Genomic DNA, 13,204 nt, shown 5'->3' on the forward strand with positions numbered 1-13,204 from the left:
TGAGGGAGACAAAAGAAACCCAATTTAACAGTATTTCACAGGAATGTAATTCTCCGGTCCTTACCTATATGTCTATTGTGCAGTATATCACGTCTGCCTAGTTAAAGGGACATTACACTCCAAAATCTAATTCTGACCATTTTTTCAGACCGTAAAAGACATCCCTTAAGTACAGCTTGCTGGACCAGTCATGTGACCCACCTGGATGACGCTGAGGATCTCGTCGTAGGTCAGGTGTTCCCGCTGGCAGTTGACCAAGAAGTCGTTGAGCTGTGGGATGGCCAGACCCAGCACCCCTAAAGAGGCGTTCTCCACGCCCGTTCCATTGGTCACGATGCTGGCCGCCGCAATGGCGTCCGAGATCTGCTTCTGGTTGTCTGACATCTGCTGCCGTGTTCGGATTAAGAGGCCCAGGTCCGAACCGTTACGGGTCAGCAAGTCTGGAGGACAGGAAAACTGCATCATTAAGTCATTCTCTAACTAACACACTAACGACATTAACGTCCAATACTCCTACACCACAGTGTGATTCCACTGTTAAGAGTCCTTCTGAAACAACAAGCCTCTAAGAGAGAAATTATCACAGAGCGGTTGGTGCTTCTGCAATCAAGTAGCTCCCATCAGCCCCCATTCTCCATGATTAGACAGACTGAGCACTGAAAGCTTGGACCATCGCCACCCAATCCAATCCAGTTCTCTCATTTATGTATACACGTTCTGACCTTAAATATATAGATTTTTTTATTTACTTTTAAACAATGACTGAACAGTACCCAATGCAAACCACTCACACAGTCACAAACACATAGGAGTACAGTAAAACAATGTGAGGGACAGACCTAGGTCAGGCTGCAGCCCCGTGTCCTTGTCGTCGATCCTCAGGTTGGTGTAGAGGGGGGCAGACTCCATGCCGGAGCGACTGCAGGGAACAGCGTAGGTGTCAAACAGCTCCTTCAGGTCTTTACGGCTCCGAATGCTACAGCACATCAAAACAACAACGGGGGCGTTCACATTCAACTGATGGAAATATTCAGCCACTCTTGGAGGACGTTGACAGAGGACAATGTTATGCTTTTTCATTCTTACATAAGAGCAACATGTTTCGGCGTGTAGCCTTAGACTTTGTTTTCAACTGAGAGACACTTCAGAAAACCAGTGTGTCTTTGACAAAACAACCTTGGGAAAGATTGGTTGGATTTGTAAAAGCTTCTTCTGAATGTTTGAATGGAATGCAATAACTGTGCTCTTGTGATACGAGAATTCCCTCTATATTGCCAGTGGGAGTGCATTTAATCACTACCAGTGACTGTATATAGACTATAGTTACTGCGCACTATAAAGAAAGGAGGCTGGAAGTTGGACAGCGCACCTGAAAGACTTGAAGAGCTCGACGAACTCGATGAAACTCATGGTGCTGCCAGAGATCATGAGGTTCTGGAAGCCCTTGAAGCAGCCCTTCCCCCGGCCGTGCCAGCTTCTGCTGCTCCACGCACTACACAGGGACAAGACCAGAGGGGATTGGTTACTGTTATAGTTAAAAACACTAGATTTCAAATGTATTCTCTTGTGTCTTTTATATGTCGTAGATAAAAATGTTTAAATAAAGTGGCAATAGTATTTGGTGTGAGGCTTACACTATCAGTATATGATAATAGGTTTACAGATGTATTATCAACTATATACAATGTTTCCCCTCTAAGAACAGGTCTGGGGTCAGGTTTCATGTCTTACCCTGGCTGGGCCTTGGTGCTGCCTGACAGGACGGGGGAGGAGAGAGGACGGGAGGGGTTGGAGCTGCTCATACTGGAGGAAGAGGAAGAGGAGGAGGAACCCGGGGTCTTACAGCTCGACAGGGAGAAGGGTCCAGGGAAGCCGTCCTCTATGGGATCAATAACGTACAGGGTTACACGCAATGTAAAAATGGACAAACACAGTGAACAAGAGTCATTCAGAAGTAAACAAAAATCGGTCTATTTAAAATCCCAGATATTCCCATTTTTGAAAGTGTACCTCCCTGTAAACCATAAACTACTGGTATGGGAAGACAGTTACATGTCACTGAGGAATTGTGCGAGGTGGTGTAGTGTAGGGTAGTGGACATGTTACCTAGCCCTTCCTGGTCCATGCCGTCACACAGCTCCGGCCTGTTCCTGCACAGGGTGTCCTTGCAGCTCTTGGTTTTCCGTTGGAATATCTCGTCATCGGTAGCGTCCCCGCTGTCTCCCTGTGTGGTTTATGAAACACCCAGTCAGTGACCCAGATCTCCACAAACCCAGACAAACACATTTGAAGGCTGTATTTCTCAAACTAACACTATATTTAGGTATATTTCTCCTAACCCTGGTGAGAGCTTTCTTCTTCTTCTTGGTGGTAGAGATGTGCTTCTGAGCGCTGGGCTTCTCTGTGCCCCCTGTGCCCATGTTCCAGCGCCGGCCCCCAAACAGCTCTATAGCCTGAGCAAGAGTGGGACCCTCGTACCTGCCCTCCTCCTATTGCAGATGGGAGACGAAACACGAAACACACAGCAGTCTATGAGGAGATCGCTCACTCAAGGCTTATTGACATTAGGATGAGTCAAAATCACCTTCCTCGCATCTGTGCTGAAGTTACAGGAGGCTCACCATTTCCCTTTTGAGCATTGATTAACAGGACATTACACTTCCCAAATCAATTCTACCTTGTGTATTCTAGACTGATTCAATATACCTGCCATCCCATATCATCCACTACACAATCTCAATGAATTAGTATTTTACCTGATAGAGGCTGACGTACTGCCTCCTGAGCCAGTGCAGTCTCTGATCAGGGAACTTCTTCAGCTTCCTCATGGCGTTGACCAGCTCCACCAGTCCTTCGTGCAGCATGCGGGCTGTGTGCTTGGGGGCCACAAAGTGCAGCAGCCTGTTGTCTGTAGTATGGAGCCCGTAAAGCAGACTGACCCCATTCTCCTCGGCCCTCATGGTGTTACACAGCTTGTTCTGCAGACACACAGCATGCAAGTCCACCCCGGAGTGGCCCAGGAACACAGCCTTGACCACCGAGAGGTCCAGCAGACCCTCCGACAGGCTGTTCACTACAGGTTGACCCAGGCCTGGGGGCTCCGCGGGGGGGCTGCCGCTCTGGGGATTAGCCCAGGTCAGGATGCAGTTGTCGGGCTGCAGGCGGAGGAGGCAGCGAGCGGTGAGGTGGCTCTCCTGGTCGTAATGGATGACGGTGGCTCCCTGCAGGAGGAACTGGTGGACGTCAGGCTGGAGGGAGAGCACGTACCAGGGGATGAGCTCCGTGCCGTGGCCGAAGGCCCGGTGGGTCTCCTCAGTGCCCTGGAATTCCACCTCTTTAGCCAGCTCAGACAGATCCCCCTCAGAGTCTGACAGGTCTCCCACCACAAACCTAACGGGCGAACAAGGAGGTCAAAGAGGAGCAGAACACCAAACAGTGGATATTTGTGATCGGTTAATAGTTCTGCCTCTGCTCTAGGACATATAGAGGGGGAATGATTGTCTCATCACCACCTTGTTCTATTCAATGAGTGTAGCAACCCAGCCATGTCATCTACCAAAATAACATCACTTTGAGGATAGCAAATGCATTGAACGCAGCCCGGTCTGAACAAACATAAAAACGCACCATGCAATTGTAACAGCAAATTCGACACATACAAATAAAGCTAAGTCAGTTAGTGGGAAAGCTCTAAACGGCAGTCTGATAACTTACAAGACACGGTTGGAATCTGACCTGCTCCTGAAAGAGCTACGGTAGGAGGAGGAATGAGGGAGGAAGAACAGAGAGAAAAGGTCAGGAAGTGTCTAGCTACAAATAGTTTAGATAAAACAAGTAAAACAGAGAAGGACTGAAAGGATGAGAGATGTCACATTTGCCCTTATCTTTCCTCCAATCAACAATGTGCGAGGACTTCCACAGAAAACCATTGACTGGATCCAGAGGCCCCGTCGGAAACAAAATGGTGTCATAAATCAGAGGCCTTTTCCACCAAGTAACCATTAACCCAAGTCTGAGGACAAACAGATCTCCCATAAGGGTCAGGAAACTACACGGCGCTGGAAACGGGCTCGTTTTCCAGTATAGTACACTAGTACAGGTAACTGGAACTCTTCAGATTTCTATCACAATCATTTATGCCTTTGACTTTGCTTTGTAAAGCCAAAAGGAAACTGGAAAGTAGTGAAACTGCCATCTCAGCAAAGAATTCCCATCATAAACACTTGCAGTCCCCAGATAACCTGACATTAAATATGATTCATGAACCTCTACTTCCTGTCAAGTAACACCTGTCATTGATTATACAGTATCATAAACCAGGCAGTCTGGGTCCTGGACGCTGATTGGCTGAAACCCATGGTATATCAGACATTATAAACCAGGTGGTTCGAGCCCTGAATGCTGATTGGCTGACAGGCGTGGTATATCAGACCGTATACCACGGGTATGACAAAACATTTTTACTGCTCTAATTACATTGGTAACCAGTTTATAATAACAATAAGGTACCTCAGAGGTTTGTGGTATTTGGCCAATATACCACAGCTAAGGGCTGTATCCAGGCACTCCTCATTGAGTCGTGATTAAAAACAGCCCTTAGCCGTGGTATATTGGCCATATACCACGCCCCTCGTGCCTTATTGCTTAACTATAATCTATGCTTTACTGTTGCATGTTCTCTAAAATATCTCGTCTTAAAATATTCTTTGTCTTGCCGTTACTATGCATTCAGCATGTTCCACAAGGCCAAACAATGATATTTCATAACGACTACACCTCTGATTGACAGAACATTCAATTGTGCTCACACTTAAAAAAAATAAAAAGGACAAGCTGCAACAATGCCAGAACTGAAGTGGTCCATGGACAATATCTGCAGAGCTACTGTGGTTCTTACGGCTCTAACTGAACATTATACAAGCCGTCCACCTTCTGTCTCTATGTGTTTCTGTCAAAGAAACAGCGGAGAAAGGAGTTGGCATTAAAGGGAGCCTTCCACTCTCAGACAGGGTCACCATTCCTTCTGAAAGGTTTGACATTCAAATAAGAGCTACTTTAAACAAGACATAACTTTTGGTGGAGGTCGGTTGCGGAAAGATCAGGGGGGAAAAATTAGGGTTTAAAGTAGAAGACGTTATTCTCAACTTTCTCAGATTAAAGGGTGTTTAAACAGGTGGAATCTAAATTTATCAGCCATGTAAATCTGATTTAGAATGTGAAACATTCATAGAAAATCCACGTATAAATAACCTTTAAATCAAACATGCAAGTAACTGTATATGCTAGAGGGGAGTAGCCAAGTAGAGGGAACGTCTAGATGAACAGCATCACAGTATGATGGCGAGAGGAATGGATCGACTGTAGATTATTCCTGACACTTCAGGATTTTTCATGTCCCCCCTCACAGGTTAAGGTTAGGATTTGGGAATCCTAAAACTGATCCTAGATCTGTGCTTGAGTACCACTTCTTCCTGATCCAGTCACTTACTGGTTCCTGTTCCTGTCCATGAATGTCTTTTTGCAGGATGTGGAGGAGCCTTCGTGGTGGCCCTCCTCTCCCTCCTCCATCTCCAGACTGCGGTTGCAGGAGCGGATGATCTGCAGGATGTTGCTGACCGTGGCTTCCTTCTCCTGGCTGTGCAGCCCGTCTGGCCCCACCCTCTGCAGGAAGTGCTGCTGCCCGCCGTAGTCCCCCACAAACTACACAGAAAGAGAAGCAGGGTAACGTGAACAATAAAAGGTGGCACTACAAAGGTAAAACAGCAACTTGATGTAAAGTGTACACAGTCAAACTGCTCATCTAGGAAGAGCCATCAAAGCTGTGTTAAGAGCTTCAGAGTGATAGCAGGTGTTGTCTGTCCACCTAGCCTTGTTCACCCACTATGCTACAAGCCTGGCATGCAAGCTTGGGCCTGGCCCTCTTCGTTACCTCTAGTGAGTCCTCTGGCGAGTCGTGCGTTGAGTGGCGCAGGCTGATAATGCTGGCGGCCCCGTCCAGCGCGTCACTCAGCTCTTTGAGGAAGACGCCACAGAAGGGCACTACCTTGCACCCTGGGATGTTAAGGGCACGGTTCAACACTTTCTTGTACTCGGACGAAGACTCGTGCTGCGCCATGGCATCTTTCAGCCTGCGCATGGTCTCAATGTCCGACTGCTCCATGAACTGCCACATCTTCAGTACTTTACGAGACCTGGAGCAGAGAATAATTCCATATCGATCTAACACACATCTTACTTACATTAGGTTTAGCAGAACAATTTTGAATTAGGTGCAATCTGAATAATGAAAATTGACATGTGCTGTAGGATTACAGCCAGTTGGAAGAAAGTGAGGCGTGTAAGAAATGTGTCTGGAGGACCAAATACCGTAGTCCAGCCAGGAACTCCATGACGGCGTTGTAGTTGCCCATGTTCCAGCAACACTTGGCCACGTGGACCAGGTAGGAGAACACCGCTCTCTTCTCCTCCATTGAACTCGCAGTCAGGATCAACCAGGTCACCCACGAGCTCACCTGTTAGAGGCAGCAACTCTCACAGTTTCAACATTGTCTACTTCATGACCTGCCAATGCTCCGAAACAGCCAGGCTGCGCTTGGAATGACACGGTAGTCCCTATATAGTGCACTGCTTTCATAGGGCTCTGGTCAAAAGTTGAGGCACTATATAGGGAATATGGTGCCATTTTGGACACACCCTTATAGTGAAAGGACTAGTGTTTCACACTGGGCAGGTCAATGTTCTACACAGCATCGACAACAGTACCATTTATGATGAACTCAATGAAACGGAATTAGGCCTTATTTCAACCCAGGTTTAGCGGTCACCATCTCTAACTTAACACGAAACAATGCTGGTAGTCGGCTCTACAACAAGTCCTGAAACCTCTTGATTGCATCAGGTCTGGTTTGTTGCATACATCCAACCAAAATAGTAGCGATAAGGGTTTATCCAAGTTCAGGCAGAAACCCTGGACTGGACATAACAGTTGGAGCAAATATTTGCCCACTGTTGTGTTGCGGCTAAACCCCCCCCCCCTAAAACAATGAGGGTTACATAAACAGTTCCACAGGCAGGTTCCTGATATTGCAGTCAGTCAGATCTGTTCTGTTCCTATGGGAGAACCAGTCATCAGAACCAGGGCCAGTCAGACTCTCTGCCTTTCTAAAGTCATCCCTGTAAGCATTCCTCTTGTCGCTCTGCTCGGCTGTCTACAGTTACAGATGTAGGATCTGAATTTGAGCCTGCTTGCTACAGCAGGAAAATAATCCTGCAGCAACCAGGAAATGTGAATTGTTTGGGAACTATAATTAATGGAAATATCTTGTAGGGGTTGATTCATTTTTCCTTAGGGCAAATCAAGTATGACATTTTAAAGTGGAAATTACAATCTTTAGAAGCCTTCTTAAACATAAACAACTTTGCAATTCCTGCTGTGCAAAATTCTCAGCAACACAAGAGCAATCAAATGAAGAACCTACATCTGTACACACCCAGAGAGAAGCCAGTAGGCTTAAAAAAACAACATAACACAGATCCAATTACTGGGTTATGTAAGATGTAAAGGGGGGGGACGACTTCAGTTTGATTCCCTCCAGAGAGAAAACTTCAGACACTAAAAGTTACAGCGCCATCACAGACACATAGATATCATCCTCCTTCTCCTCCCTCGTTTCCGAGAACGACTGACAATGAGAGACGGCACCAAAGTGATAGAGAGAGAAACATGACATTCCACTTCTCCCAAGTGTCTGCAGTACATGACTATTTGAATCCAGACTGTGTTACATTACAGCTATGTCCCTCAGCGCTATAAACATTGTCGGCGGTGGACATGAAAGCACTGGTAGGCCGTAGATTAGAGGCAGGTGCATATCTGTCAGAGTGGCTGATATTCTAGACGGCACAACTCCCGTCCTCCCATGGATGAGTCCATATTAAAAAGGTGGGAGATCAGTCGGCATTGATCTAAAATGGTCTCTTCCTGTTATGTGTCGTCCCTTTGATAACGACACATAGGGGTTACATCAGAATGACAACCCCAATCCACTGGAGTAAAAACCGAACGGCACTCGGATTCCAATATGATATAGTATAAATCAAATAGCCTACACAATAACAATGGAATTATAATTCCAGGAATAAATCTTTTGGTGAGAATGCCAATAACACCATTTGACCATTGATCAAAAACATACAACGTGCTTACAATCTTGTTTTCTTTGTCAAGGTTCAGTTTCCCCATGATGGAACGATGACATAATCAAGGTTGACAGAGTTATTACAAACTCACCACACAACCATTTTGTGTTTGTCAGAATGAACCGCTCCAGACAGCCATTTCGACTCAAACAGCCTGCCCAGTTTCTCTGATCCAGTACGTGGAACTGGGGCACAGCAGGTAACCACACACATAGTGAGTCCATCTCTACCATGCTGAGGAGGTTATGTCAGACTCTGTCTCTGTTGAGAAGAGTCACTCATTTGATTGTAGCTCCGCCACATGCCCAAAAATGGTTAGGATGCACATTTGGGGAAATACAATTCTCACTCTCCTCTCACTTAATATAAACCAGCTGATGTTAAGGCATGAAACTTAAAGATGACATCATTTCCACTCTCCTCCGTGTGCTTGGGACTGACCTCATTCCGAGATGTTTTTCTTAATTGTTTATTCTCAAAGTCAATCAGCGTAGAGGGCAGCTCAAAGGGCTCTGTTCAGGAGTGTAATTTGACACTAATCACCGCAAGTGTGGGAAACAAATTGGCAGAATAAGACCATCAAACACAGTACACCACCGGGTGGTCAATTCCACAAAAATAATAACTAACAATTAACATTACCGTCAAGTGAGATCTTTAATAACCTTATACCGTAGGGCTCTCCATTCCTGGTCCCGGACAGCAACAACGTGTGCAGGCTTTTGTTCTAGCCCAGCATTAACTCACCTGACTCAACTAATAGATGAATCATCAAGACCTTAATTCAACCCCATCCTGTAGATATTTAGGACCAAGATTGTTACTAACCACTCAACGCAGTCACATTAGTCCAGCCTCTCTTCACCAGTCTCACCTCATTGAACCGCGTTACCAGGTCCTCCACAGTGTTCCTCTGGGTCTGTATGGGCATGGCCGGGGCCGACAGCGAGGCCTTAAGGCTGGGGTGCAGGCGCCTGCTGCAGTCGGGGCTGCCCAGGTCCCTGGTGAAGAAACAGATGTAGTCCAGGGGGAAGACGCGGCGGTACAGCTGCTGCTCCTGCTCCGTCAGGATGCTGGCGATCTCCTCGGGGAACTGGATCAGGTGACGCAGCTCGACCAGCTCCTTGCTGATGCCCGTCACGTTGGACGGGACCGTGCTGGACGCCGACATGTTGCTGCACAGCTGACGCTCTGAGAGAGACAGACAGGTGAGAGATGTACACAGTACACAGTAAACTAAAAAGTATCTTCCAACGTCAATTCCCAGGTAATATTAAACATGGTAGTAGGAAAGCTGAACCCCGCTGCTTTTCAGAATACAAAACACGTCGAAAACAAACTCCCTAGATCAGACATCAAACTTCTAAGTGACTCCCACATTTCCACCCGAGTGGCAGAAGTGCGTGTTTGGGTTTTCGTACAGGAGCCATTAGCCCCGTTTCCAGTGTGTTTACACACCCTGAGAACACACACACCACAGCTCTGCTGTCTCTGCTCTGAGATAAATGGCTGTGTGCTCTGTTGGTATGGTGGACCGGGGGACCGGTGCAGAAATACCATAAATACAGGGAATTAGATGCCCCTCTGGACATCGTCAGCCCTCAGCCGCCACACACCACCGCTGGATGTCCTGGGAAACCTTTTGATACGTGTGCCAGGTAGCCATGGCTACCGCAATAACTGGTGGCGAGAAAATAAATAAATAAATCGGCCATTTATATTGGTTGATTTGTGCATCCGGCGCAGTCTCTTAACTGCTCTCGGTAATGAACATTGTGTGCGAGTGTGGATTTGTGTGCCGTTTACATTGTGAGATTGACGCGATCTATCATGCTGCGGCCTAGAGCGGAGTCTAACTAAACACAACATCCCGCAGACTGCACTAGGACTTGTGGTAAAAAAAAGTTTTAACAAAAATGTCCGACTTAAAAAGGGACAGTTCAAACAATAAGAAAAAGGGACCATCCCGCCACTGTTTGGGTAAACGGCTGAGGGATGGCGATGGAGAAATGTAACTACTCAAATTCATAGACTGAGCTATGGATGAAAGGACTGACCATCTATGAGATCAAAATGACAGTTTTAACCCTGTTTTGAGGATGTACAGTGTTTGTTTACAAACACTGGAGTAAAATAAGCATGTGTTTTGGATTCTGATGGAGTAAGATAGTTGAACTAAGCTTATAAGGCATTTATAATTTGGACCTATATTCTTCAAGAATAAATGGCTACATATCATGAATTTAAAAGTGTAAAAATGGACATAGCCACTGCAGATTGCCCCTTTAAAATGATACTGAAGTGGGTGAAATAAATAAAGGGCCCCGCTTTATAGCCAGAACATAATCAGAAAGTTCTAGAACGGCGTAAAAGCAGAACATAAACAATCATTTGATTAAATTCTTCTTATTTTTAGAACCTTGATAAAGGGGCCTCAGTGTTTTATTGGGCCCCCATATTACAGTTGAAGCTCAAACATGGCCATTGACCATATTAGCCATTTTATCCTTGTAGTCAATAGCACTACCTCTCCCTTAAACAAGAGCAGCATTTGTTTTGCTTTTATAATGCTATAAATCATTGACTTCTTATCAAGTTAATATCTCAAAACTAATTTTGAACATTTAATTTAAAAATGAAAAAAAAACCTGTGCGGCATATGGTCCTGGAAATATTTCCAACAAATCAACGTCTGTTATCATCCATCTCCAACATCTGCTTAACGTCCTCTTTTTATGAGCTACCTTTTGAAGTGGAAATAAATTGCATTTGATTATGTAGTACAATAGTCCGGGGCTAAGTGTCTCCCGCTCCCTAATCTTTATGCATGATGCCCTACTCAAAGCACAGCATAAGCCTTGCATAAACGCCTGGTAAGCAGGGCTCATGGGAGAGTGTCTGCAAAGATCCTGTTTTAGAGTAGACCCGGTGTCATCCTCAATGGCTCCCTATTCCTATATAGTAGTGCACTAGGTTTGGCCAGGTCCAATAGGGCTCTGGTAAAAAGTAGTGCACTATATAGGGAATACCCAGGCTGCCTAGGTGGCTGGTCCAGGCTGTAGCCGAATGTACATCCTGCTGAGGAGCCGTCCTCTGATCACACTCGGCGTCTTTCTGTCAGCCTGTGTCACGGCCTGTGCCTGTACAACAATAGACTTCAGAGCTGTATTCAGGGTGCTTAAAGGCCATAGGTCAGACCCTCAGGAAAGAGAGTCAAGACCTGAGTCGAGAGAGTTCTTTCCCTTTGCCCCGCTGTGGTATTTCCTGAGGAGCAAGTCGGTAGGATGCTTATTGGCGTGACGAAGGAGAATAACAGAATGTAAAACCATTACAAAACCTGATCAAGAGAAGCTTGCAATTACTGTAGCTTGAACCATGTCATGCTGAATCACCTGGCTATTTATACTGACATGAGCAGAGCACAGAACCTTTAACATGTCTGACGTTACTCACTGCTGCAGTGATGACAATCACAACTACAGTAGGGGATGAATCAAACAGGTGCACCAAGTCAGAGATCATTACTTTATTTATCTAAAACCAGCCCGGTTATACATACATTTCTTTATTATGAGAAATTGACTTTACCCATATCAGTCTCATGACAAGGACCTAACACAATACCCCAAAACCTTGTATCAATCAGCATTTATAAAGCCCTTTTTACATCAGCGGATACAGACTATAACCACGGTACCTGACCAGAGTCTCTCTAAAGCCCAAACCACACAACAAATTCATGACATCAAAAATACTGGTTCAAGTCAACAAATCCACATCATTCAAAACAACATTGCAACAGACTGTAGAGGAACAGAAGTCTGTCCTTGGAGCTCGAAATAAAACATGCCATTACAAACCAGGACATAATGTGACCAGCCAGTCCTGGTAAACTAGCCACGGACAGGAGTAGCAACAGCCTGTGACAGCTCTGGAGACAGAAACTCTGTGGAGACAAGTGACAACCCACAGGAGTAGGCTAGCTATAGAAACTGAAGAAATCTAATCATACACACTGCTAAGGCTAAGGCTGCTAAGGTGCAGGCAGATAGCTTACTGATGAGTGAAGAGAGCCTCCACACACTCACAGTATAGTCACAGTATAGTCCACACTCACAGTATACTCCACACACTCACAGTATACTCCACACACTCACAGTATACTCCACACACTCACAGTATAGTCATAGTATACTCCACACACTCACCGTGTACTCCACACACTCACCGTGTACTCCACACACTCACCGTGTACTCCACACACTCACCGTGTACTCCACACACTCACAGTATAGTCACAGTATAGTCCACACACTCACAGTATAGTCACAGTATAGTCCACACACTCACAGTATAGTCACAGTATAGGTCCCACACTCACAGTATAGTCACAGTATAGTCAACACACTCACAGTATAGTCACAGTATAGTCCACACACTCACAGTATAGTCACAGTATAGTCCACACACTCACAGTATAGTCACAGTATAGTCCACACACTCACAGTATAGTCACAGTATAGGTCCCACACTCACAGTATAGTCACAGTATAGTCAACACACTCACAGTATAGTCACAGTATAGTCCACACACTCACAGTATAGTCACAGTATAGTCCACACACTCACAGTACAGTCATAGTATAGTCCACACACTCACAGTACAGTCATAGTATAGTCCACACACTCACAGTACAGTCACAGTATAGGTCCCACACTCACAGTATAGTCACAGTATAGTCAACACACTCACAGTATAGTCACAGTATAGTCAACACACTCACAGTATAGTCACAGTATAGTCAACACACTCACAGTATAGTCACAGTATAGTCCACACACTCACAGTATAGTCACAGTATAGTCCACACACTCACAGTATAGTCACAGTATAGTCCACACACTCACAGTATAGTCACAGTATAGTCCACACACTCACAGTATAGTCACAGTATAGTCCACACACTCACAGTATAGTCACAGTATAGTCCACACACTCACAGTA

At 45.6% G+C, this 13,204-nt stretch overlaps 1 protein-coding gene across 9 annotated transcripts in view; it reads right to left on the minus strand.

The window, feature by feature from the left end:
* Positions 1-13,204, minus strand: part of LOC106578971 (1-phosphatidylinositol 4,5-bisphosphate phosphodiesterase epsilon-1) — a 79,058-nt gene that overhangs the window by 16,517 nt on the left and 49,337 nt on the right. For 7 of the 9 annotated variants that reach the window (XM_014158312.2, XM_014158311.2, XM_014158310.2 and 4 more), the window contains 12 exons: positions 9,074-9,390; positions 6,367-6,512; positions 5,930-6,191; positions 5,489-5,700; positions 3,715-3,750; positions 2,757-3,390; positions 2,340-2,489; positions 2,107-2,224; positions 1,732-1,879; positions 1,370-1,492; positions 840-976; positions 202-440 (listed from right to left, as the gene is read on the minus strand). In XM_014158312.2, the coding sequence (XP_014013787.2) occupies positions 202-440; positions 840-976; positions 1,370-1,492; positions 1,732-1,879; positions 2,107-2,224; positions 2,340-2,489; positions 2,757-3,390; positions 3,715-3,750; positions 5,489-5,700; positions 5,930-6,191; positions 6,367-6,512; positions 9,074-9,390 (2,522 nt within the window). The remainder of the gene's footprint in view (positions 1-201; positions 441-839; positions 977-1,369; positions 1,493-1,731; positions 1,880-2,106; positions 2,225-2,339; positions 2,490-2,756; positions 3,391-3,714; positions 3,751-5,488; positions 5,701-5,929; positions 6,192-6,366; positions 6,513-9,073; positions 9,391-13,204) is intronic. The other 2 variants (XM_014158313.2, XM_014158316.2) reach the window with 1 other exon arrangement.

This window comes from Salmo salar, chromosome ssa19, assembly GCF_905237065.1.
Source record: "Salmo salar chromosome ssa19, Ssal_v3.1, whole genome shotgun sequence".
NCBI classification, from domain to species: Eukaryota; Metazoa; Chordata; class Actinopteri; order Salmoniformes; family Salmonidae; genus Salmo; species Salmo salar.